We start from the raw sequence: 26,915 nt of genomic DNA on the forward strand, positions 1-26,915 counted from the left end.
GGCATTTTGGTGTTGTGCATGGTGGGTTTGGATTGTCCTTATTCATCATATTTTTAAAAATGTTTTAAATAAAAAAGAGAGTGACTCGAGCTTGAATTCGATATCAACTCAAAGGAATCGAACATAATAAAGCTTGAGTTCAAGTATAGTTAATATAAGCTCGATCGAATTCCGAGTCTTAATTTTTTATATCTAAGTGGATTATTCTACGCTCCAATGACCCGACTTGACTAAAGTCCAATGCCCCGACCCAAGAGCATAACCGGATCTCAACCCAGCAAGACTTCAAAGGCTCAAACGGATTTGAATTGGGGCCGGAAAGCTTTTTTTATTTATTTATTTTTGTTAATTTTAATTATCTACTAGGACGCTGCTGTTGCCGCTGCCGTTGCCTTGCTGAGGTCAAAATAAGCCGTCTGCAGCATCTCTCTCTCTCTCTCTACGTTCTTCTGTGCTCTGCTTCTCTCCCCGGATTATTCTCTTTCATCTTCATCCCCCGACTCAGAGAGAGAGAGAGAGAGAGAGAGAGAGAGAGAGAGAGAGAGGGTTAGGGTTTAGGATCTGGTGGGACTCGATCTTTGTTCTCAGCAATGGAAGATATCACAGAGGGAGTGAACAACCTCAACATCGCCGATTCCCACAAGAAGAACCGTATTCAGGTCTCCAACACTAAGAAGCCCTTGTTCTTCTACGTTAATCTGGCCAAGGTATTGCCACTACTCCTCTCCTCTTCATCTTCGTTTCCTAGGGTTTCACCTCTGCCTCTCTCTCTCTTTCTCTCTCTCTAGGGTTCATCTACTTGGGATCTGGGGTTTTGATATTTTTCTGAGGATTAGGCATCTCTTGCTTATTTGGAAATTTCGAAGTATTTTTGTTGCTTTGAAAGCAAAAGTTGGAAGTTTTTGAAGTGGGGTGTGGGGTAGTGCTTTTGAAAAATTCTGATCAAACTATACGTTAGGGTTTTAGTTCGTTAATTGTTTTATTGACTTTGCAGAGGTATATGCAGCAGCACAACGAGGTGGAGCTTTCTGCCCTTGGAATGGGTATTGTTTCACATCTCTAACCCCTAAAACACTTCAGTTTCTTCAATAGCTGTACTCGTTATTTATTTATTTATTTATTTTTTAAAAAATATTTTATAATTATTTTGTATCTGTTATTTCTGAATAATTATTCAACACTGGATTGGAACAATTGCTCATTTTTAAGCTCGATCTTGCCTATGCTAAAATATTTTATTTTTAGCTGATTGTAGAGTGACATGGAGATATGTATTAAAACCATTGTCCATTTATGGTGGTAAGACTAGCTTGATTGTGGTTTGCTATGGCTAGTCTACAGCCACATAATTTGTCATTTCATTTTGTCAAGCTTTTCATTCCCACTTTCTTGCGGTCCTTTTGCTAAGTTATGACCATCTGACATTATGCTGTTATGGTATTGTATGTCATTTGTGCTCCCCTATTGCTTGGTGTATGCGTCGAGATACCACATATATCACGGTTCATGAATTATGCATTTCTTTCAGTAACATTTTTGTGTGTTTGGTGGCCATATTGCCATATATTGGAGTGTAAGAGTTATATGGTGAACATGCTGTGGCCCTAACACTGTTGGCTGTGGGAATGTAATTTGTTTTACTTATTTGCCTGGTGAAATCATAAGATAGTCCCAATACTATTAAGGTAAATCTATTATTGTCCTTATACTTTTAAATAATACAAATAAGGACTTGTACTCATTAATTTTATATAATTACATTTTTCATTGAAATTTGGTCCAAGAGCAATAGTTGAACTTGCTGAAGTGCACACAATGCTGTCTTAGCATTACATTTTGTTGTATTACTATTAGCTGCTATGAGACTTAGCCCATAAAAAAAATGAACAAGAAGAGAAGTTGCATTGGCTTGACTTACATTTGTTGGTATGCGCTTTGTAAATATACATGCTTCTGCTCATATTATTGTCTTTTTTTACTACACTGCACTATTATGTTCTACTTTATTGCCTCCAACTTGTTTGCATGATGGATCAATGTAGTTTTAGAGGATACATGTTTCACTATGACCACTATGCTATGACCAGTTTCATTTTTTCATTGTTCATATGCTCCCTCGTGTTATCTTTTATCTTTAAATTAATTAATGTAATTGGAGAAAATTGGTTAGCTTGGTTCAGTTTTCTGGAATATTTTTTTGAATCTTCAGTTTTTGATTATTGAGTTGACTAATAAAAATTCATTGAAGGTGCATATTGGACCCTGAACATTTTGCATTTTAACTTTTCCAATGAAACTTGTTGTCAGTTTAGTCCCCTATGTTCTATTTTTAGCAATTTGCACCTGAATGTTTGTGACTGTTGTCGATTTTCCTCTCTCATTCAAAATCATTATCTTGATTCATTAATTAGTTACAATAATAATGATGCTATTAATTTTTTATTTCTTGTTTAGAAATTGTGTTAAATAAAATTGGAAATAAATAAACAAAATAAAAATCAGGACCAGGATAACTCGCCATTCATCAAGCAACCACTAGACACACAACTATGTGAATGATTTTTAAAATTTTTATTTGTGTACATAGGAATAATTGATTTTTGTGATGAAAATCTATAAGTAAATAAATAAATAAATAATTGCAATTAAAATGTTGTGTAAAATTATTTTAATTTTTACTTCTTATTTTTCTTGTGCCAAAAACCATAAAATAAAAATAAAAATTTCTAAACAAATGTTGTTTTGATCCAATTTCTGAGCAGATGGTGTCATATTAATTTTCATTTTTATTTTATTCATTTGCTTAAAATTTCTTTACCACAAGAATTCTAAGCAAGAAATGGAAAGTTCTGTAAAATGGCCTCATTGGTTTTTAAGATAATTGATATGATTTTGAGGTGGGGGGATTGATAATAAGGACACATGTTAGGGTACAAATTGCTAGAACTAGAATGTGAAGGACCAAATTGATAGCATGAATGACAGTATATTAACAAAAATTGAACATGAGGACCCAAAATGATAACACCCTAAGATTTTCACGGTGAATATGCACTTTCCCCAAGAAGTTCACAAATTTTTTTTATTTATTTATATGATTTTCTCTTTAAATTAATAAAATTTGTTTATCTATTTTTTTTTTTTTTTTTTAAAGAAGGTAAGGAGATTGTATATGAGTGCAAGGGGGGGAAATACAGGGGAAGAACAAAAAAAAAAAAAGAAGAATCTAGCATAACTGGCTAGCTTAGTAGCTTGCTAATGCCTGAAATCTGACATTTAACATCAACCATAACAACTTGCAACATAGAATCAGGATCAATTATAACATTTCAAAACACAAACCAGTTTTCTAGTTCTCCAGATGTGGTAAATCATAGCAGATCAAACAAACTTGCAAATGGTATCCAACTTGCTATTGTTCAAGCTGGGAATTCTGATAATAGACTCCTCCCGGAGGCCAGTAGACCATAGGACGTTAAATCTTTGGAAGGCATTATTAAAACTACACTTATGGAGCTGCATCAGAGAAGAGATGAATCCTGCTTTCAATCCCTTGATAGCAAAGAACGCAGATAGCAGAGCTGACCTTACTGCTATCCAACAACCTGTCAAGAGTATGCAAATCTGTTCCATATGGCAATCAGGCAATAAAAGCATGTCTTGGAATGTTGTCCTTAAACCAAATTGCAGAGGCTCAAGAAACAATAGGATTTTTGGTTTGGATGTGATTCCAGTCAGAGTTCGAGACCCAAAGAGGATAACAGCCAGAGAACAGAATTTGTTCTAGTAACATTCGGAATAAAATCCAGAACAGTTCTGGTAAGGACAAATCCTGGACAGTTGCCTTCTTAGGAAGATCCTACTCCCATCCTTGATGATAGATGAGACTAGCATGAATTGAAAGAGCAAAATCATTGGCTACTGATATCCCAAACTTTCTCACAAGGGGAATATGAGGATGCAAGTTATCATAGAACGAAAAGATTTATCTACCATCACCAACAACATCCTTGGTGAAGTCATAAAAACAATATTTCTAATCTTCAGGATTCTTTGCCAAATGCAGGTGCTGGATGGTTGGGGTTTAATGGCCCAAATGCTCTGATCTTTAAGCTTAACAGCTAGAACCCACTTAACCCACAAAATACAAATATTCCGCAAAAGCTTAACAGCGAGCACAATCGCATAAGTTTTTAATATCCAGAGCACGTTAAAAAAAAAGGGCTTACAGACCTAATTCCAACTGACTTTGCTCCAAGAAGTGTTAGTGTCATTCCCTTTCTTTCCAGGTAAAGGGTGGAAAAAAATTTCTCCAGACTAGCAATAACAGCAGTAGGAAGATTAAATATAGAACCACAATAGCTTTGGATGCTCATTAAAACGGATTTATTGAGCTGAAGCCCCCAGAATAAGAATAATAGTTATGTATCGAACAATGAATTCTAGATGATATTTATCTACCAGCAAATTGCATTCTTAGTTGCCGATCTATTTTTGAAACCAAAGGAAGCCCAAGATATCTTACTGGTAAAGAGCTTCGAGAAAACACTGAAGTTTGAGAAATGTCCTGCTTTACACTATCTTGAGTACCAGCCATGAAAAAGAGGACTTTGAAGGTAACTTGAAGAACAGATAGAAAAATAGAAGTCTCAAGGAATTATGAATTCTATTAGCAGCAGAGTGCTTGCATGCAAGAAAATTAAGAAATCATCAGAAAATAGAGGTTAGTGAGACCAATTTTGTCTCATAAGAGGATGGTATCTGAGTTCCCCTTGAGAGACTGCCCTTCTAAAATTTTAGTTAAAAGCACCCTCGCCATAACAAAAACATAAGTGGTGTCTCCCTTCCTTAGACTTTGAAATAATCTTCAATAACTATTAATTGAGATTGAGAAATGAGGGGTTTAGATACATTACATAATCCAATTGACAAGGAGTACCAATGGTGTTGAGAATTTTACCCATAAGATCCCAGTTTATTGAGTATAAAGCTTTCCTTAAATCAACCTTCCAAGCAAGCATTGGAGTTACTTTGCTAAGATGGTAATTATGAAGCAACTCTTGAGCAAGCAACAAATTGTCCTGAATAAACCTACCTTTTGCAAAAGCAGTCTGGTTTGTACTTATGAAGTAACTTGGGCAACTCTGCAGCCTACCAGCCAAGATTTTTGTGATGCATTAACAGAGAATGCTACGGCAAGCAATAGGACTATGGTCAGCTGGGGCAGAAGGTATCTGAGTTTTGGGAATGAGAACCAGCGGAGTAGAGTTGACTTGCCTTAACAATTTTGAGCTTTAGAGAAAAGAGAGAATTGCAGCCACCTGATCATGCTCTATGATATTCCAGCAAGTTTTTGTAAAACTTCACATTAAAACCATCCTGCCTATGGGCCTTGTCATCAGTAAAAGAATTGTAAAACTTCACATTAAAACCATCCTGCCTATGGGCCTTGTCATCAGTAAAAGAAATCTTTTTTTTTTTTTCTCATCTCTTTGATGAAAATATTTAACTGAAAGTTTTGGCTAATTTGGAAATTAACCAATTAATCCTACCTACTGACCAATTGCTGACCCTTGACCAAACACAACTTAAATGAAGTTTGTGATGTTGGTTGATAGAAGATTATAATATTCTTCTGTCAAATAGTCAATAGTTTGTAATACTATTCAGGTCTAGGAGATTCATTTTGTGGGTTAGGGCATGCTGAGAGACATGTAATGTTGTAATCATGGAATTCAAGTGAGAGAATAGGAGCCAGCTTCAAGTTTGTATAATTTCTGTGTGTGTGGGTGTTGGATATTATGCAGGCTTGGCTTTCATTTTTGCCAGGTGTCTGGGCCATTTTTTTTTTATCTCAATTACAATACCATCATTGATAAATGTAGTGATTTAAGTGTGCAACTATGCTTTTATTCATTTGAACTGGATTATGTGCCAGTTTTGGTTGGCATAAATTGTAAGTCAGGCATCGTTATATGGTTGTTGATGCAGTTATTATTTCCTTGCTACCCATTCTGTGGAAACAAGACCTAGTCCAGTCTGATTAGAACTCTCTAGACTTAATTGATTTCCTAGTCGTTGATTTATTTTTGGTGTGATTCTTGCAGCCATTGCAACAGTTGTCACCATTGCAGAAATTTTGAAGAACAATGGATTGGCTGTTGAGAAGAGTAAGAATTTGTGTGTGTGTGTGTGTAAACACACATAATAGTATATGGTTCATTTGAGCAAGCAGTCATCTCGAGTTTTCTGAAGTTCGATTTTCACATTCTGCAGAAATCATGACATCTACTGTTGATATGAAGGATGAATCAAGAGGACGACCTATCCAAAAAGCGAAGGTGAGTTTCTCTACACAACTACACAATTACTGTTGGCTATAGCATAGACCATGCTGTGCTGTATGTGTTGCGCACATTTATATTGGGACCTTTCAGCGTGAAGCCCCCTCTTATGCTTTCCAATCTGCATCAAATGGATCCTGCTGGATCTTTATCATTTCAAATTGTAGATGTCTCCAAGAATTGTGATACAATATTTGGGTGGTATTGAGGATGTAGTTGTCCACTTGTTAAGGGATTTTTATTTTTATTTAATTTATGTTATTATAGCTATTTCCCCAGCTAGTTGGGTCATTGATGTTTTGTAATGTTTCCAAATCCAATCTTTCGTAGTGATTGTAATTGTAGTTCTACTTTTAATCACAACTTCAAAGGTTAAATGACACCGGGCATTTTTCTTTCTTTTTTCAGATTGAGATAGTGCTGGGAAAGACTGAAAACTTTGACGAATTGATGGCAGCTGCTGCAGAGGAGAGGGACATTGCAGATGGTGAAGAGCAAACTTAAAAGTGCGGTTGTTTCTATGAGTTTGGTTTGGGTTAATCGTATGTTTTAGATGCTGGTGCATGCTCTTAATCGGTCAATTTGTTTGATTCTAGACATTTGCGGGACCTGGTCTTGATTGAGTTTCATAGTTGTGGAAATATCTTGTTAGGAGTGTAGAAATCAACTCTGCCTGCTATTCAAAAAATTCTTTTTTTGTTTTGTAGCTTCTAGGTTTCTGAAAATGTTTTGATGCCATCTTGATGGTATGAAATATGCAGTGATAGCTGATAAATTGTTTTGTGCTCATTATATTAGTGCTAAAAAAAGCTGGTGGTCATTTGGCATGAAGTTCTTGATAGTGTATTTGTCTTTTCAGGCATTAAAGGGTAACTGTTATGTGTGGGTGTGTGCACCTTGGGATTGATTCTGGGTCCAGGGCCACCAAAGTTCAGGCTGCAAAAGGCAAACATTTCCTCTGTGTTGCTCTGAGCCATTTGATTGAAACTCAATGCCGTGTCTGATTTGAATGAAGTTAAAATTATGCATCTTGAGAAGGGAAGACCACCCTCATCCTAAGGAATGCATGTAATAGATGTAGGATTGAGCTTGATCTGACTTTTGTTATAGATGTAGGATTGAGCTTGATCTGACTTTATAACAATGATGTTTACCTGGCGATGAGATTCTGTTTCCACATTATAGTTTTCCGGTTTCTAGTTGTAAAAAACTCCGTCTTTGGCCATACCATGTTCTTGCTTTCAGGTAACTCTTATAGAGATCCTTGGCTGTGATTGGGATTTTACAGGAGACCCAAACAAAAAAAAAAGAAAGATAGAAAGAAAACCTGTTTTGAAGCAGCTCTTATTCCTTTGTTGAGGATTCCCAACCTGATATTGGTAGATTGGTGCCATCTGCTTAATAAAACTTGGTGGGTTTGGCTGGGTTTATACCAAGCCTTCCTTGTTTCAAGTGTTACAACTCGAATAGTTTCAAAACAATCTGAATGAGCCAGACAGGTAGATGTGGTAAAAAGACTCGGGGCATTTTTTTGTGAATGCAGGTGGGAGTGTCTGATGTTTCATTAAAGTAGTCAAGTTGGATTTTAAGTGAACAAAACTTGGTATAAAATTGTTTGGTTTACCAATTCTTCATCCAAGTACAAAGCAAACCTTCATATGTTTTATGGGCTTGATCCCATCTCGAAAAATAGTACCTCACGTTTGATTCAAAATTGCTTGTTAGCAAGGCAAAGTGTGGAGAAAAGAAAAAGGTAATATATCTGAATGGGAAGACTGTCCATGACTTGGTCTTTCCAATTTTCACATCACGCACAGGGCAAATGTCAGCTTGAACGTGCAGGAATAAACTAGAGCAATGGTTGAGGCAAGAAATCCAAATGCTTGGGAATGTACGTTTGCGTATTCTTTTTATGCTGTTCAAGCTTGTGGATGCTTACAGCTGGGAACCAAATCCTACCACATAAACATGCACAAAGATTGAGAGGAACCCTGAAAAAGAAAAAGCAAGAAAGAAAAAGCAGAATCACTTCCATTTGATGAGTGTAATTCTTTTTGGTCACGTTTCATGCCTACCTATTTTTTTTTTTATTTAAAAAAAAAAAATTCCATGGGGAAGTTAGACATATTCTCCAAAGGCCTTGCTGCCATATATTCTAATGGGATTTTCTTTTGATAATTTTGTGCACCCTAAAATCTTTACGTTTCTCTTTTTGTACTGATTCCTCGCTGAAAACAAGGAATTCAAGGATATCCCAAAATATAAAATATAAATAAAGACAAAAACGCGCCCACGCACAATCCTCTACTTGGTTCATCAATGTTGGCCGATGCATGCCATTTTCTGCCCATTCCTTGGCATTTTCCACCAAGTTCGGGTGATTGTTTCTTCATTGGTAAGAGAAAATTAAGTTCTCGTTCCATCCAAACAGACCCCTCACTGAATTCCCATTTCTTGTGCAAAAATCACAGAGCTTGGACTATTGTCATTCTTATCATAGAATGGAACTTTAAAAGAAAATTTTAATTCGATAGCCTGCCAAACCATGTCAATGGATCGCCCATGCTTCTGCAATCCACACCAAATCAATCCTGTGCAGCTGTCTCCCTTTATGGTTCAAGCAAAAACATGTAATAACAAAAACTAAGAGACTTGTACTCCAAATTCATGCCCTCATCTTGACAAATGAATTCTTGAATCAAATAAAAAACAAAAAGTGATGACAAGGCAGCCAATGCATTAATCAAATATCACTCTTCTCTTTTTCAGCTTCCATAAATAACAGCTTAGAATAAAGTCCTTTTTGTCTCATCACCTCCCCCCCCTCCCCTTCCCCCCAAAAAAATATAAAAAAGGAGTCAACAATAATAAAGTTTCTAATATTTGCTATGGATCATCCTCTTTCTCGATCAGTATTCTTTTGCATGCCTCATAGCACATGAATGAAATGCCAGCAGCGGGGACCAACTTCAGGCAGCTTGGACCCAGTCCTCTGTACAAACCAGCAAGGCCTTCCTTTTCAAGTATGCTAGCGAGCGCATGGAGCATGCTCTTGTACTGCCTCCCATTGAGAGCCCCGGCCTGCATGTGTTTCCGAGCCACCTCCAGTGGAAAAGTTGCACTACAAGAAATTGCACCGGCTGCAGATCCAATTAGGAGGGTCATTAAGTTCCCAATTTCCTCTTGCTTAAAACCCTTCTTGTATCCTTTCCTTAATGTATCATAAGCAAAATAATTCGTAGCAGCATATGGGACAACTCCAATTAGACTTGGGGTGAGGCCTCGATATAGTTCTGCAGGCCCCTCCTCTTGTATGATTTTCAGGAAAGCATCCAAGAGGTTTTTGTACACGCCCCTCTGCAGTTAGATGAAACCTTGAGTATGAGATAATAACCTTATATCGAAAGAAGTTGGTGCTTTTTAATAGATCAATTTGTCAAAACTTCAATGATTTTTTATTTTACCTGGATAGTTAGTCGAGTTTTAAGTAACTCAAGGGGATATGTGCATAGTGTAGAGCTAACTCCAGCAACAGCTCCTGCAATTGGTGAGGCAGGAATTGGGAGTTTTGGTTGTTCTCCAACTTTAGGTGTCAAGTGCTTCTTAACTGTTTCATAAGCAAATAACTATACAAGTATTTCATTAGCAAATATAAGAGAGTAAACTCAAACATGAACAGAGAGCTTGATGTGTTGAATGTCAAGGAAGGGATTCCATTGTTTTCAAGCATAAAGGCTGGCAAATTAGTCATATATTGCAAGGATATATTTACTCTACTGATATGATTAAATGTTGTAGTAGACATACATAGGATCACACTGTATCGTTGTATGATTGTTGCATTTTCAAGCAATATATCGTCCCCAGGCTACAAGGCTCCCTACTTTGCAAGGGTATAGGGGGAGGATCGTCATAGTATACGCAGTCTTACCTCTGCCTTTATGCAAAAAGACTGTTTCCCTACACTCAAAGTTGTGACCAATCAGTCACAAAGAAGTGGCCTTACCATTGATCCAAGGCCTACCTTCATCTTCAAGCAATAATATCAATGTAATTTTTGGCAATCAACTATTCCAATTGATGAATAGTTTTTCATCCTAACAAAATACCCCTTCGTGGTCTATGGCAATATAATGATCTCTAAATGTGACACTATGAGAGAGAAGGAGAGGATTTGTGGATAGCCAAAGGTATGTATGGCGTCATGCCACAAGAGGATGCAGAGGGACAAAACCTATAACGTGGTATTTTACTCATGGGTCCATGGCAGCCTAACATTGACCACATGTTGTGATTGGTGGCTCATTTCTCGAAATGATTAACTTACACCAGGAGAAGAACATAGTGTAGTATAGAAACATGCTCTCGGTATCTCAAACCGTTGACGATTTCAAGAAATCTCAGAAAAACCGTCGACGGTTTTGTTTCTAGGCAGCGAGACTGAAATTCAAAATTTTTGAACCTTAAGTTGGTTGGTTTTTGGGGGGAAACCTCCGAAGGAAAGTCTCTATATTCTTGTCTAAGTGTATTGTGAGATAAGAGAGATCATTTTGATAAGTGTATTGTGTACCCAAAAATTTCTTAGTGAAATTCTTGTGCCGATTGCTCCCGTGGATGTAGGCATTGCCGAACCACATAAATTCTCGTGTTGTTGTTCTTGTTGTTTCTCATATACTAGTTGCGTTTGATTGCTTGTTGCGTTTTACTTATTCCGCTGTGTTTCCTATATCCGATCAATTTACAACAAATTGGTATCAGAGTGATTGTTGTCATGGCATCGGGATCATCTTTTGCAAGATTTGACATCGTCAAATTTGATGGAACCAGAAATTTTGGTTTGTGGCAGAAGAGAGTAAAGGATATACTTGTATAACAAGGGATGGTGAAGGCTCTACATGGTGTTCAACCGGTTGGTATGGATGATGTAACATGTGAAGAATTGCAAGCAAATGCCGTTTCTACAATACGCTTATGTTTGGCCAATGAAGTTCTTTATCATGTTATGGAGGAGGATTCTTCAGTAGCAATTTGGCATAAATTAAAAAGCCGGTATATGTCTAAGTCCTTATCAAACAAACTTTTTCTAAAGCAAATGTTGTATTGGCTTAAGATGGTTGAAGGTTCAGATTTGAACCAGCATATCAACACTTTGAATCAAATTGTGAGTGATTTGATGCGAGTTGATGTAAAGTTTAAAGAGTAAGATAAAGTGTTGATGTTATTAAATTCCCTACCTACGTCTCAAACTTATGAGAACTTGGTTATCACTCTTACATGAGGCAAGGATAGTCTGAATTTGGAAGAGGTAACAAGTGCATTGCTTGGTTTTCATCAAAGAAAAATAATTAGAGATGAAACTTCACATAGTGAAGGACTTGTTGTGAAAAGTAACCAAGAACATGGGAGATGTAAGTTCCAAAGCAAATCTCGGCTGCAATCCGAGAAGAAGAAGGACGTGAAATGCTTTAAGTGTAGTGAAATTGGGCACATTAGATCGGAATGTCTGGAGTGGAAGAAAGGGAATTTTGAAAATCAGCAAGGTTTGTCAAAATCTGCAAATGTAGTAGAAAGAGATTCAGAATGCAGTAATGGAGATATGTTATGTGTTTCATCGGGTTCGGAGTGCCTCACAGATGACTCTAGGATTCTACATACCAAATGCTCTTATCATCTGACAACAAATAGAAAATGGTTTGACACCTACAGGTTAGTCAATACTGGTTGTGTTTTGATGGGAAATAATATTTCATGCAAAATATTTGATATTGGAGATGTCAAAATAAAAATATATGATGATATTGTAAGAACTATACATGATGTAAGGCATATAGAGGGTCTAGGAAAGAATGTTATTTTGTTGGGTACTTTAGACTGTAATGGATTTTGTTACAAGTTTGAAAAAGGAAAAATGAAAATGTGTGAAGGCAACTCGATAGTGATGAAAGGAGAAAGATAGCGGAAAATATCTATGTACTGCAGGGTATTACGGTCAATGTTTTAAAAGGCGAAGGCGTAAGGCGAGGTGTTTTACCCTCCGCGAGGTGAGGCGTAAGCCTTTTGGGACTGTAATTTTTAAAATAATTAATAAATAAAAAATTATATATATAGTATTAAAATGAGAAAAATGTTAGAATAATGGAGAAAATATTTTATGTATTAACTATTTCCAAGCAAAATCTTTTTTTTGCCACTTGAATCAGCTTCAGACATTTCAGCAGCAAGATTTAATTTAAACAATTAAAATATGAAACAAAAAAAAAGAACTCAGACACGTGAGACTTCGAAAGAGAGAGACCACATGCTTCAAGAGAGAGAGAGAGCAGAGGCTGAGAGAGTGAGAGAGGCTTCGAGAGAGCAGAGGCTTCGTCGAGCTTCATCTAGGCTTCGAAAGAGAGAGCAGAGGGTTCTCCAAGCTTCGTCGGTTTCGTGGAGCTTCGTCCAGGCTTCGAAAGAGAGAGCAGAGGGTTCGCCAAGCTTCGTTGGCTCCGTGGAGCTTCGTCCAGGCTTTGAAGGAGAGAGCAAAGGGTTCGCCGAGCTTCGTCCAGGATTCGAAGAGAGAGCGAAGGCTTTGTCAGGCTTCGGCAACAGAGTAGAGGAGAAGAAGCTTGTGGGAGACCGAAAGGCGTACGCCCTGCTTATAAAGCATAAAAAAGCGTGGTTTTTTGGCTTAGGCATACGCTTTGTTGGCTGAGGCGAACGCTTTCTTGGATTTACGCCTTTACACATACGCCTTGAGGCGTTTTTGTCTCAAAACGCACCGATGCGCGCCTAAAAAATGCCTTTCAAAACACTAGTTAGGGTTGTAGGTGGAGCTGCAGCTGTTGAATTTGAATAAGATACCTTGTGACATATGCAGTTGAAGAATATGGGTGGCTACATGTATTATGTTGGGGGACCGATGATGATAGCATCAAAGGATAGACATGTTTTTCGTGAGTGTATCACGGAAGGTCTTGGTTTATCTCATGTGACACAAGCTTGATGTTGATGTGTTTACCAGGATAAACTTGTGGTTGAGATGGAGTATCAGACCAGAAAAGAAATCCTCACATCAAACATTGGGTCTGAGTACGCTGGTTTCATTCAAGAAATTTTGTGAGCAGGGTGAGTCATATGTAAGGCTTGCAGGGTACTTCTTGGTGAAATCAGTGAGTATGGCGCGTTCTTGTGTGACCGATCGCTAAAGGCATCGTTAGATGAGAAAGTTGTAAGTGAATTGTGGGCAGGTCTTGCGGTAGACTACTCAATTGTGAGTGGATGTCCACTGGTCCACTATTTGAGTAATGGAGGATCTAAGTTTGGTGTTATGTCTGGACAGTACATCTTTCTAGGGAAAGGTGAGTACAAGCTGGGTGATCCTGTGGCAAACAAATGGGTGATCAAGGACATGACTTTTGGTAATAAAGTCATGGGGCAGCGTATTCAGGTAAAGAAAGAGAAATAAATGCCAGAAAACTGCGACAGCAGCAATCATTTTATTCAGGTAGAGTTAGGGATTTCGGGCAGAAATGCGGGGAGTTCTATCTCGGGTCAATAGTATCATAGTATGAATGGGCATGTGATGCAAGTGGAGGAACAGACTCAGGGCAAAAATGACATTGGTCATATTGTATGGAGTTTCAACTTAGCAGACTAGCAGAGTCACGGTGAGTCTATGTGCACTATTAGACCACCACTCAGGTATAAATTGATGAGGCTTCCAGTTGGGGAAGAGGGTGATAGTGATACATGAAGTGATGTATCTGTTGTGTGTGAATGACATGTTATTGACTGTAAATGCTTTAACTAAGGTTAATCAGTTAGGAACTCTGTTGAAAGGTTTTGACATGAATGTGTTGGGTACGGTCAGGATGAGTCTTGGTTTGCTGATTTGATTGGATAAAGCTACAGGGAGATTGATGTTATCTCCGGGTGGCTTTGAGGACGGAACCGTAGGGAGACTTTGTTTGCCGTCTCAAGGGGGTTATGTGGAGAATCAATATGGAATGTCTACCACTCGGTACCCAAGGACGGGTTGTGATGTCCGAGATATGTCAAAGGTCCTCCATGATTGTGCAATGGGATGTTTCAGCAGACAACAGAATGGACCGTCAATTGTTAGTTTTGTTGAAGACTATGCATAAGGTTTTGGTGATACAAGACTTGCAACAGCTTTGTGTTCACTGTTGTGAGAAGATCTTATTGGAAGCTTAGGGTGAAGTCTTCGAGTGTTGCGTCTACAACTGTGTCGGGGTTTATGGTAGAAGCTGAAGCTGCCATTGGTAAGTTCAAGCGGTGTTGCTTGGACTTACTTCATATCTCCAAGTGTTAGAAGGGAGACAGACCCAACTTAACGTTCTAAGGTCAAGGTGGAGCATCGGGCTATGTTTTTCGTGATTCTACTAAGGGGCAGAAATTCTCTAAGGTGGAGATTGTTGTGATTGGTGGCTCATTTCTTGAAATGATTAACTTATATAAGGAGAAGAACATAGTGCGGCTAGAAACATGCTCTCGGTATCTCAAACCGTCGACGGTTTCAGGAAATCTCAGGAAAACCGTCGACGGTTTTGTTTTGACAACGAAACTGAAATTCAAAATTTGAATTTGAACGTTAAGTTGGTTGGTTTTTGGGGGGAAATCTCCGAAGGAAAGTCTATATATTCTTGTCTTAGTGTATTGTGAGACAAGAGAGATCATTTTGATAAGTGTATTGTGTATCCAAAAATTTCTTAGTGAAATTCTTGTGTCGATTACTCTCGTAGATGTAGGCATTACCGAACCACGTAAATTCTCGTGTTGTTGTTGTTGTTGTTTCTCATACACTAGTTGTTTTTGATTAGTTGTTGCGTTTTACTTATTCCGTTGTGCTTCCTATATCCGATCAATTTACAACACCACGCACATGGATGCAATCTTCACAAGTACTTTTGCAGGGGATGTCAAGCCTCTTCTAAAGTGGCTGGGCTCCCTCAGCCCTTCCCTCAAGAGATTGAGGAGGGGCACATACTGTGTGATTGAGTACTGTCTTTTACCACTTGAGAAAAATGATGCTGTCGTAGTAATCTCATCTTGCATTACAGGCATCGAGTTTTTCAAGAAATTTTTAACCATTTATGTGGCTTCTTTTCGTTGTTCTTAGGTCTTTATTTTAAATAGATGTGGCGCAAGGCAGCAGGTTCCAAGTTAATCAGGCCTATCACCATCCCTAATTGTACAGAGATGACTATCAATTTCAAGTTGAATACTTGAACAGTTGGAAACTCTTAACACAATTTGAACATTCAAAAGAGTAGACAAGTGCAAATTCATTGGGAATCTAAATCCCAAAAGTTTTGGCCCCATTAACCTCACTTCATTCCAACACCAAAGTTGACAAGCTAAATTTTGGCTTGGTGAGTTGGGAGGACTACAAGAGCTCCAAGAGGGTCAGAGGCAATTGAAACACACATGCACACACATACAAAAGCAAAGAAAAACACCAAAAGTAGAAATCCTCTTAAAAAAAAAAACCCTCAAAATGAAGTGATTCTGCATTCATGACAAAACAAGCAAGTTACGTTCATGAACTAACCATTTAAAGATTAAGTGCTTCCTGTGAACTAACCATTTCAAGATTAAGTGCTCCCTGCAGGAAGCACTGATAAGTGATAACAAACCAAGAAAAGAAACTAAGAAAGTAATACAAAATTTTAGCTAATCCATACAGCAATTAGGACTCGCGCAAACCATTAAGTGGTACCTAGAACTATATCTAATATTCTAAATGAAACAGGTACTGAATTACGTAACCAGCAAACTCATTCAAATTTTCGCATCAAACAAAACCAATATCATGATCTGCCAGAATGTCTCATTGATAAGAAATCATACAATATATGCATATGGATATCCAGATAGAAACGCAAGTTTCTTAACTACTCACCTCTATAGCCTTGCTTGGTGCAACCCGAATGACATTAACCAAATTACCCCTGAATAAACCCTTCCATCCATCAATCTTCATCACAGTTTTGAACACTTCAGATGTGGAGTGTCCACAGCTCCCAACCATCAAATGTGTCCGAACTGTCTCCAACGGAGCAACCGCTGTTCTTGATACTGCTCCAGCAACCGCACCGCTTATCAACCTCCCTAATGATGGATTAGCAATCCTAATTTTCAATTTAAGACCACCACCACCAGCCCTGTTCTTATTTTTCTTCTTCTTCCCCAACCCCTCTTCTTCAACCTCCCTAACCTCACCCATTACCAGTTCTGGCATCCCTACAATCTGAAACCCAGAATCTCGCATTGACACATATTTTGTGTACAGGTTTGGATATGGAAGCTTCACACTGTTGCCTTTTGGGCTTAAAGAATTGGATGAAATGCCAAATCCCCTTCCCATCTGCCCTACACTTGCAAATAATCCTCCGGGATGAAAACAACTTTCTTGAGGGCTCCATTGAAAACCTAACTCAGAATCAGAGAACAGCCCACCTCCATTATCGTCAGCAGGCATAGCACTTTGCATTTCTCCCCCTCCCATGTATCTGAAGCTTGAAACTGAAGACTTTCTTCAGGTTTTCAACACACCCAGAAAAATTTTGGCTGTCGTAGAATCATAGAAAATGGAGTTTGAGCAAATGGGCACTCCAAAAACGCAACTAACCAGTTGGGTGTCAACAACTTGAGCAAAAAGTCTAATTTTTATGTCAAAAAGAAGCAAACAAACTTGTGAGTATGGCTAACCCAGAATAAAGTATATGATACATTCAACAAGAAGGACATCAACTACCAGGGCTAGATGGTACCAGGTGATTTGGTCGGAGGGAAAAAAAAATCCAGTGAGTGTAGTTCTTCCTTTCCTCTCTCTCTCTCTCTCTCTCTGAGCAGAGAAAGAAGGGTGTATTCCTCAATAAGCTCTTGTTTTGTGTCCTCAAAGGATGGCTTGGTAACTCAAAACGCTATCCTAGTTAAATAATTAGGATTTGAATTAAGAATTAGATTTTTTGTTTAAAATAATATCTCAACATTTAAGTATAGAAGAATAAAGAGATGGATCCATTATTTTGATGAATTTTAAATATCTAAAATATAAAAAAAAAGAAAAGTAACTCTTATTTAGAGTTGCTCTTGTTTAGTTTAGTTTACCAAAAGGCAAAGGCTGCCCCCTCAAGAGTGAATTTTGTAATTGACCCAATTAATGGCCTTCTCACCAGCTGCATTTGTGGTGATCTTAGTTTGTTTCCCCCTTCTTCTTTTTTTGACATCTAATTGGGTTAGATTTAAAATTTGTAAAATTTTTCTTCCCATTTGGTGAAAATATAGAAATATTGCATTTTTTTTTTTTTTAAAAAGATTCCAAGTCAAGAACTTTCTAAATGACATAAATTTTTGACATGAACATATAATTTTCTTATACATTTACCACTTAAATTTAAGGAGACACAGGTTAATCATAAAAGAAATAAAATTTTAAGAGTGGTATGGACTTGTTTCGTTGTGAAAAATATTTTTTTTATATTTAAAAAAAATTGTATAATTCTAACTTAATTTTTAGTCCTTCAATATTCATATTAAAACGACGGAAAATAATGACTTGTTCATTTGTGCAAAAAATTTATTTTTAAATTTCAAAATAATTACAAAAAAGATAATTTATTTGAAAATTTTTCAAAAATTTATATATTTGTATTTGAGATCATAAATTTTGAAACTAAAACTTAGATTTGGATTTGTATATTTGTAAGAAATTCAATACAATTTTATATTATATTTTATAATAGTCCACACAAATCCAACTTTAAAATTGAAATTCCTTACTCAAGCACAAAGTTAAAAATTAGAAATTTAGAGTTGAATAAAAGATATTTTTCAATTGTTCTATATAAATTTAGAAAATTGTGGCATTTTTAAAATTATTTGAAAAAATGTAAAATTAAAAGTAAAACCATTTTCACAAGGAAATTGCATCGAAACTTTTTATTATTTCTCATTTTTGGCATATAAATATGGTAAAACTAAAATTTAACTAACACTTTTTTTGTCATTCTTTAAAAAATAAAAATAAAATAAAATAAATAATCACAACTAGATGGGTCTTATAACTTTTAATACTTCCGCTTTGCTTTGAATGGATTAAGTAAATCTTTTCCTAAAAGGAAATACCATTGCACATATGAAATCAACATTTTCTTCATTCAAAAGAAAAAAAAAAAAGAAGAAAAGAAATGCAACATTCTCTTCCTCAATTTCTATAAAATGCTTTAAGTTATCTATTCCATGCATGTCTGCAGTGACCTTAGTTCAAGGTATTGCAGGGTTTTCGTTGCCACAGAGGATAAGGGTTTTTGTTCTTTTGTTAGGTTATTTATTTGGGGGTGGGGCAAACAAAGCCACAAGGAATGGAGAATTTGGATATTTTTTTTTTGGACCACCACTAGCACCTGACAAAAACAGGGTCGTCAATTTTGTTCTGCGCAGTAGCATTAGGCATTAGGCATTAGGCAGAGAACTGTTTTGTGCCACACAGCAATGTGATAAAGAGTTGGGAATTTGGAGAGCTCAAGTTTGTCACCACATATGTTCACATGAATTTACTACACAGGTTTTGAAAAGAAACTAACGTTATATAGTACAAACAGAGAACCTTTAATTCAGAATATTATGGGTCCACATTAAGAATTTTGTTTTAATAAAGCAAAGGAAAATAAGAAAAAATTACTTTTACATTTTTTATATATTGAATAATATTTAAAAATTATTCTAATATAATTAAAAATTTTTAAAATAAAAAAATAAATGGTAATGTTTTTCATATTAAGTCTCAAGGAAGTGACACAAAAACCAGAATATTTTCTGTACAATTAATCTCTGATTTTTCTTAATTTGTAATCAAATGTCCACTTCTTCATTATTAGAACCCCTTTTTCCAAACAAAGCCTTTGTGTAAAACTTCATTCAATGTTGCACTGTTCAACCTGAGATTGAATTGTTGTCCAATTCTACACCGCAGCAAATTCAACAATCAAGCTGCCAAGACCGTTACGGTATGGTCTAGCAATGGAGGCACGTAATGGAGGCGCCTCAAGGGTGCTGAAGGGGCCAGGATTCAACAGAGTACCTGTGTGTGTGTGTGTGTGTGTGAGAGAGAGAGAGAGAGAGAGAGAGAGAGCATTAATATAAAAACTTCTGTACTGATAAATAGAACATTAGAATGAAAAGATAGTACTCTTTCCACTAGACAAAATTGGAGTACAAAAACATTCATTGTGACTTTCCTTTCTTCGAGGACCCCTTGGATGATTTCTTGTGGAGTTTCTTCTTGGGCTTCAATTTGCTCGAGCTCGACGAAGGCTTCCCTTGTTGATTCCCACGTTTCTTCTCTTCCCTCACTTTGTGCACTGTAGCAGCCTGTTGCCCAAGCCCAACATGTTCAGATGATAAGACACAGTTTCACTTGACCAGAAAGCTTAGCAAAGCTTCAACCTTATCCATGAGGAATAGATGAATTACAGAATGGAAGGGAGATACCTTATGAACATTGAGCATCTCATGGGAATTCTTGGAAATCAGCTTATTCAAAACTTTTTCAGTTTGCTGCCTCTCTTGTGAGCCCATTCCTTTTCCTTCCACCACTGGCAGGAACTGAACACAAATAAAGGAAAAATAAGATGACATTCATAATGCCTGGGGTGTGATTAGAAGCAATTGCATCAAACAATTCATGTGGGCAAGGTGGGCTATGTTTACAAACCTTGCAATATTTTCCCTTGTGTTTTTCGGGCTTTTCTCCAGACAACTTCTTGTCAAATTTTCCACCACTAGCTGTTGCAGTTGCAGCCATTGTAGCTACATTTTGTAGATCATCTTTGCCAACTTTCTTGGGTGCAACTTGAGTTCCTGTAATGGGTAAGGCTGTAGCAGCCAGTTGAACATGGCTACAGAAGAAACTCATTAGTTCTGTGTGTACAAGTAACAAGGAAGTGACGTGCACCATGCCCTGTTGCAGGTACTGGAAAATAAATTCATATATATATATATATATATATATATATATATATATGAATTAAATTGAGGCTTAAATGACTGGAGCAAACAGATGAATAGGACAAGATTATGAGAAATATTTAATTAGAAATGTAATAATGTTGTTACCATAGCTAGGTTTATTACTCCCACAACAGCTACATATATAGCATGGATAGCCAGAAGTAGTTCATAACATGATTTTAAGCCATTTTGGAGGGGCCATTTCAGGAATAACAAAATCAGCTTGCAACAGTGACACAAACAAGATACAAAAAACAAAATGCTGTTTAACAACCACTTCTTTGTATCGGTCACCTTTCTTTGTATATTGCAGGATGGAAAAGCAGCTTCTTGTAGGATCAAAAGTCACTTCTAGTCATGGATACCAGATACAAAAAACTATCGCAACATGCTTGTGCTTTTTATTTACTGGTCATTTTTTTATCACGTGTAACACATGATTAGATACAAGCAGGTAATATTATGTGTTTCATGACACTGCATTTTATAATATTTGAAAATTAAGTGTGAGACCTAAGAGCCTGTTTAGTTGCAGAAAACATTTTCCATTTTCCTTTTTTTTGTTTTGCAAAGAATCATAAAAATTTCAAGTTATTTTTTAATTTTTCAATATTCATATCAAAAGATACAAAATAAAGAGTTTGTTTAGTTGTAGAAAGAAAGTTTTTAATTTTTATTTGTACAATTCAAAATAAAAACAAAAATACAACTTGTTTTCCAATTTTCCAAAAATAAATTTATACAAGATAGTATATACAATCATGGATTTTGGGGCTTGAAGGGGCATCCCCTTGCCAAAAACAATCAGACCAGCTGATTTATCAGTAGCGATTTTTCCAAATGGATTAAAAGAAAATGGGGAAAAATACTAAATAAATATATAAGAAAAATGTTTCTCAATTGATCACTAAATCAACTGGTCAAATTTCATGTGAGGCAAGAATGGACTGTCTGTATTCAGAAATTTGGAAACCGTTGCGAGGTTTTTTTTCATTGTTTAGCACTTGCTCACTAAATATGGAATTATAAAAGCATATGCTGCCATCTGTCGTTCATTTAGATATGGAACATATCATGCATGCAATGCAGCATTCATCTATTACTATCAAACTGTTAAATTATTATTTTATGTGATAAAATTGACAGTGTGTGATCAGGTTGTGTAATGCATAAATAATTGTAGTAAGTAGTAACCTAAAAGTAAGGCACTCCCTAAAATTCAGGTACACATCTCAAAAGGATTGTCTAATAATCTATGCACGCCTTGCAAATAAGAAATGTATAACTTTCTCACGAAAATGAACAAAGTAGAGACCACCATCAGCATCTAAGGGGTCTACTTGGTATCATTGCAGTTTTCTGTTTTCTATTTCTGTTTCTCCACAGTGAAGAAACAGATTATAAATATACATTTGTTTATGTTGTCAATTTTCTATATTTATTGCTGGTTTTCAGCTGTTTGCCAAAAAATTAAAGCAAATTTTATGGTTTTCAATTGTTTTGGCAACCTATTACCCAAAATTTTAATATCCAGAAATAATTTTTGTGGATTAAAATTATTCATTTTACACACTTTTAAATTAAAATCAAAATTAAATGATCATAAGAATTTAAATATAATTAAAATAAAAACATACATAAATTTCAAAAAATAATAATAAAGTCAATTAAAAAATACTTTTACTATTTTTCAATTGTCATGTCCAATAAAATTTTTATTGTGAATTAAATTTTGAAAGTAGAACAATTAAGTAAAATAAATAATAAATTTTATTTTTATTATAGTAATTTTTTTAAATGTGTATCATTTGTAATTTTATTATTTTAATCATATTTTAATTATATTATTTGATCTAAGATGAAAATGAGCATTTTTTTAAATTAAGTTTTAAGTTTGTATTAATTTTATAAATGGTAACCAAACAAGTTACTAGTTTCTAGGTTTTAGTTTCTATTTCTGATTTTTATTTTCATTTCTCTAATTTGTGACAGTGATACCAAATGGTCTCTAAGGAACCTTCAAAGGAAGTTCTAAGTTATAGAGATGATTAAATATATAACAACAGTGAACTGATGGAACTTTGAATTAGCTAAAACCACAAAGAGAATTTGCCGAATGAGTTTGTGGCTGTCAAAAGTAAATCAGAAAAAAATACGGTATATCAAATTAAAGGCTTTGCTGAAAAATCTATGTTTTGAGGTAAAAAATGGTGAAAGGGCAAACCTTGGCAAGGCACCAACTTTTGCAGCTTGTTTCAGATTCTGCAATCGATTCTTCTCTTGCTTTTCTACTCGCTTCTTCTTATCTCCTATTCTCTTGGCAAATGGGTCCTCTCCAGGTTCTAAAAAAACACCAAAACTGAGATACAAAGTGGAATTTTAATGAGGATAACGAAGATCAATAACACCCAGCTCAATCACTTACCATCACTCATCTTGGCCTCAATGATGGGAACATATTTGTCATCATTTACACGATCATAGCCATGGCGACGCTTCCAAGCATCAGTTTGTTCATCGTAAGTGATCTTGTCTTTTTTGCGTTTTGTTATACCTACAGACATAACAAAGAAATTTAACAAATGTAAGAAAATGTAATGAGGAAGTTGGGATTGGACAAGAAATTGTAAGACTAGATAGTAATGGAAGGAATACCTAAAGGCACAAATTTTTTAAAATTAAAATTTAGAGCTATACAGAGAAATTTCTTTTACAATAAATTGTCAATGCCTATATACCAAAAATAATTGATATAACTAACCTCTCTTTTTGGCAAACAATTCCCATTTTGTAGGAGGTTTGGGCTTCGGAAGCTGGAGGAAAAAAAAAAGTTTCGTATTAGCAATTAACATAAAAATAAATAACGGAGAAAAATACCTATAACAGGAAAGATGAATGGGAAAATAACAAAAGCAATTTCTAATTAATTTCATCTAATGGTATCACATGACCAGAAATCAGAGCTTTAGTAAAACTCACTTAAAGTCATGCTGGAAAACAACCCCAACAATCTTCCATCATATATTTTAAAACATTAAATTTTTCCCCTCTTCACTCATCTTGAAACAACTTTCCATGCATCTCCTAGAGAAATTGACCATCATAACTATCTTTTTCTGCATGAATGCAAGGAAAACAGACTCTTAATTAAAATTTGAGCAATGGTGGCATTACAATAGCATGGGAACTTAGGAAGCACCAAGATCATCAAAACTAGGGGCGGAACGAAACCAACTGAAACCGATGAAACTGACCAAACCGCACCAAACCAAATCAAAACCAATAAGTTTTTTACGCCAGTCGGTTATGTTCAGTTCAGAAACCAGTAAACCAAATGTTTCAGTTCAATTTCAATTTGTGTTTTAGGAAAACATACGAACCGAACTGACAAGGCAAATTCAATTACTAATTTTGAAATCTCTAAAGAACGTAACTGGTAGAATTTTTCCTTTTCTTGAAGACATCCCTAAAAATTCAATTCAACAATTCATTTTTTAGAAGGCATATACACCTGTATTTCCAACAAAAAATTCCATTGGGCAAATTTTCTAATTAAATTGGTATAATTTAACAAAGTCCAGTCTAAATTTTAGTTGTCATAATCAAGGCCTAGTAAGACCAAACCAAACAACACAAACAGAACGGAACCAAATATTTCAGTCTCATTCGGTTTTAGACCATCATTCATTTCGGTACATAAATATTAGGAACCAAATAATCTGTTTAGGTGTGGGATTCTGCAAAGAATTGACCAAACCAAACCAATTACACCCCTAGTCAAAACTAATATCAATAACAAGGTTGGCAAGGTTGGTCACCACCACAATAAAGTTGACAAGTGCACCCTCTACTAGTCAAATCCATTATTAAGGAGTTCATTACCCATATGGCTTTGTTCAACTTACATTTAAGAAGAAAAACAGCACTCATGCTTGAGAAAAATGTATGCAGTGAGAGACACTAACACTAAGGATTAAGTAATAATTAGTTAAATCAAACAATAATGATTATGGTTTGAGATAGAACTATAGAAGAGGCCAAAACATGTGATAAAATTGGATCAGTGCAAAAGGCACGATTAAACACAATCAGAAAATGATTCTCGTACTTTCCTATGCTTTTTAAATGCATATGTCAATCAGCCATAAGTAAAACAAAATGCAAAGTTCAAACAAGAAGTTTCCATGCTGAAATCCAAATAAAAGGAAGGCAGTTTGATGAATCCTATGAAGAATCTTCCTTTCTTGCATAGAGGAGTAGTAAAGCAGAACAACAGAAAAAGAACTAGTGACTTAATCAAGAGTCAAGTACAGCAGAAATAAACATATAAATGCAGGACACGAAAAAAAACAAGCAAAGGAAGGCTTACATGCTTCTCTCTGGGCAACCTTGTCGTTGGTGAAGGCAATTTGACAAGAGGGCCATCTAGGTCCTCAGTGGAAGGTAAGTTAAAAAGAGCATCTGCAATTGCTTGGACTAGCTTGGTCCCCTCTCGTAGACATTCCCCCACTAGCTCTTTCCTAAGAATATAATTAAGCATATATACAGTAAGTTTCGACGAATTATGTAACCATTGAAATTTAATGAATTCTATAGAAGCCCAGTGTCATTATCATTTTAGTATTAGCTCCACTCTACAAAATCATATAAAAATGGCTGGCTAGTAAGTCAAATATACTGCGATGACTGCATTGATAGCAGCCAATAGGCTTAGTAAAACTTGGAAATACATTCCCAGTACCAACCTCACCAAGGCACCAATTCAATGCCCAGCATCTCATCACCTGATACCAGAAATTCTCTTGTCCTAATATCTCTTATAGGAAGCTGGAAACCATCATCCAGTAAATGATTAGCTCTATTATAATAAACTAAAGTCATCAAATGGCAATACAATTCTCAACTGCAACTAGAGGCTCAATCACCCTCTGTCCCCATATCATTTGTATTCCATTTATCTCTGCCTAACCCGTATTGAATACATAGACAACAAAGCACTGTCATGTCATTTCAAAGGTGTGACCAATACCTGGACTAACCTCCATCAGATATCAATCTTAACAGATTAACAGTTCAACATAAATCTTACTACATAGAATGTGATATAATTGTCCTGCTTATAATGCTGGAGAGATTTTTGCTAAAATTTAAATCAGGGGGTTGCTCGCTGATTTGGAAACATGGAGTTAGAGTTCTAAATGCCAGGGTTTATGCGTCGCGTGTATTGCAATACAGAATAGGCAATGAAAAGAAACAAATAAAGGCATGAAACTAAAATACCAAAACTCATGATCCTACAAGCCAAAGACTTCACTCCAGTTAAACCCTCGAAACTCACAAACCCTCATAATCAAATAAGTGAGGAAAAAATTAAAAAAAAAAAAAAAGTGCGTGGGAGAAGCAGAACGCAGAAACACAAACCTGGAAGAGGGGGTAGAAGGGAAGTGGTGATGAGGGTCGAAAGCCAAGAGGTTGCCCAGGTCGATCCCATAGCTCCGATCCTCCTCCATAATCGCCTCCCTTCCAACTCTTCAGAACCCCCTTTTTTATCGGCGTGATGAATTAGCAATGCTGCACAGGCCACGGGAGACGCCACAAACTTAAAACCTTTTTAAAGCCCTAACGATCACAGGGAAACGACGTCGTTCGTTTTTCTTTCTTTTTTTTTTTTTTTTGCCCTTTTCTTTTGTAGGGCAATAACATTTTTTGTGAACATATTGATCATTTTAAAGTAATTCTCAGAAAAATTTTGTGAAATAATACAGCATATTTTTGTATTTATGCTGCCATTGGGATGATCTAGTGTTAAAAAAAATGAATTTTAGAGCAAATCATTAATTAACTCTATGTTTACAGAGGTCTTGCATTTGGATTTTTATTGTATTTGGATAATATGTAATGTAAGATTATATTGAAATTTATATAAATCCACTGCCAAAACTTGTGCAGCAGGCATACAATAAGGTTCAGCTCATTAGGGATAGAATCAGTGCAACTCAGAGCCGACAAAAGAGTTATATCGATAATTGCCGCAGGAAATTAGAATTTGATATTGGTGAACATGTATTTCTGAAGATAGTTCCGTTAAAAGGGGTTATGAGATTTGGAAGAAAGGATAAATTTAACCCTAGGTTTATTGGTCTGTTTGAGATTCTAGAGAAAGTGAGACCGGTTGCCTACAAGTTAGCTTTACCACCTGCGTTATCTAGGATGCACGACGTGTTCCATGTTTTTATACTGAGAAAATACGTCTCGGACCCTTCTCATATTGTCAGTTATGGTGAATTAGAGTTTAGTGATTCGCTAGCCTATGAGGAGGTATTAGTGCAGATAGTGGATAGAAGAGAACAAGAGTTACGTAACAAGAAAATTCTTTTGGTAAAAGTTCTATGGAGGAATCATGCAATAGAAATGGCTTCTTAGGAGCTCGAAGAACAGATCAGACAAAAATACCCACAATTGTTCCAAGAAGTTCAAATGTAATTAGGAAATGTAAGTAAATGTGTAGTATTTCTTTTGCAGTTATATGTAATAATTTAGTTAGTAAGTAGTATTTTA

The 26,915-nt window shown here is 36.0% G+C and overlaps 3 protein-coding genes across 4 annotated transcripts; 1 reads left to right on the forward strand and 2 right to left on the reverse strand.

Annotated features, from left to right (window-relative positions):
• Positions 1–275: 275 nt before the first annotated feature.
• Positions 276–7,593, forward strand: LOC131157238 (uncharacterized protein At2g34160-like). Of its 2 annotated transcripts, XM_058111230.1 has the most exons (6): positions 276–707; positions 995–1,043; positions 6,108–6,170; positions 6,277–6,341; positions 6,753–6,850; positions 7,204–7,593. In XM_058111230.1, the coding sequence occupies exons 1-5, from the start codon at positions 591–593 to the stop codon at positions 6,846–6,848; spliced, it is 390 nt and encodes a 129-aa protein (XP_057967213.1). In that variant the 5' UTR covers positions 276–590; the 3' UTR covers positions 6,849–6,850; positions 7,204–7,593. The 2 variants fall into 2 exon arrangements, with proteins under 2 accessions (XP_057967213.1, XP_057967212.1); XM_058111229.1 differs by having other exon boundaries at positions 6,753–7,593.
• A 1,403-nt stretch (positions 7,594–8,996) lies between these two features.
• LOC131157239 (adenine nucleotide transporter BT1, chloroplastic/mitochondrial-like) lies at positions 8,997–17,255 on the reverse strand. Its single transcript, XM_058111231.1, has 3 exons — positions 16,246–17,255; positions 9,809–9,970; positions 8,997–9,701 (listed from the first exon to the last, which is right to left on the reverse strand). The coding sequence occupies exons 1-3, from the start codon at positions 16,849–16,851 to the stop codon at positions 9,231–9,233; spliced, it is 1,239 nt and encodes a 412-aa protein (XP_057967214.1). The 5' UTR covers positions 16,852–17,255; the 3' UTR covers positions 8,997–9,230.
• A 2,226-nt stretch (positions 17,256–19,481) lies between these two features.
• Positions 19,482–25,944, reverse strand: LOC131157240 (ribosome biogenesis regulatory protein homolog). Its single transcript, XM_058111232.1, has 8 exons — positions 25,779–25,944; positions 24,727–24,877; positions 23,119–23,170; positions 22,783–22,911; positions 22,582–22,699; positions 20,062–20,245; positions 19,839–19,952; positions 19,482–19,718 (listed from the first exon to the last, which is right to left on the reverse strand). Exons 1-8 carry the CDS (start codon positions 25,865–25,867, stop codon positions 19,572–19,574), a joined length of 984 nt encoding a protein of 327 aa, XP_057967215.1. The 5' UTR covers positions 25,868–25,944; the 3' UTR covers positions 19,482–19,571.
• Between the last annotated feature and the right edge of the window lie 971 nt (positions 25,945–26,915).

This window comes from Malania oleifera, chromosome 6 (genome assembly GCF_029873635.1).
Source record: "Malania oleifera isolate guangnan ecotype guangnan chromosome 6, ASM2987363v1, whole genome shotgun sequence".
Lineage (NCBI taxonomy): Eukaryota > Viridiplantae > Streptophyta > Magnoliopsida > Santalales > Ximeniaceae > Malania > Malania oleifera.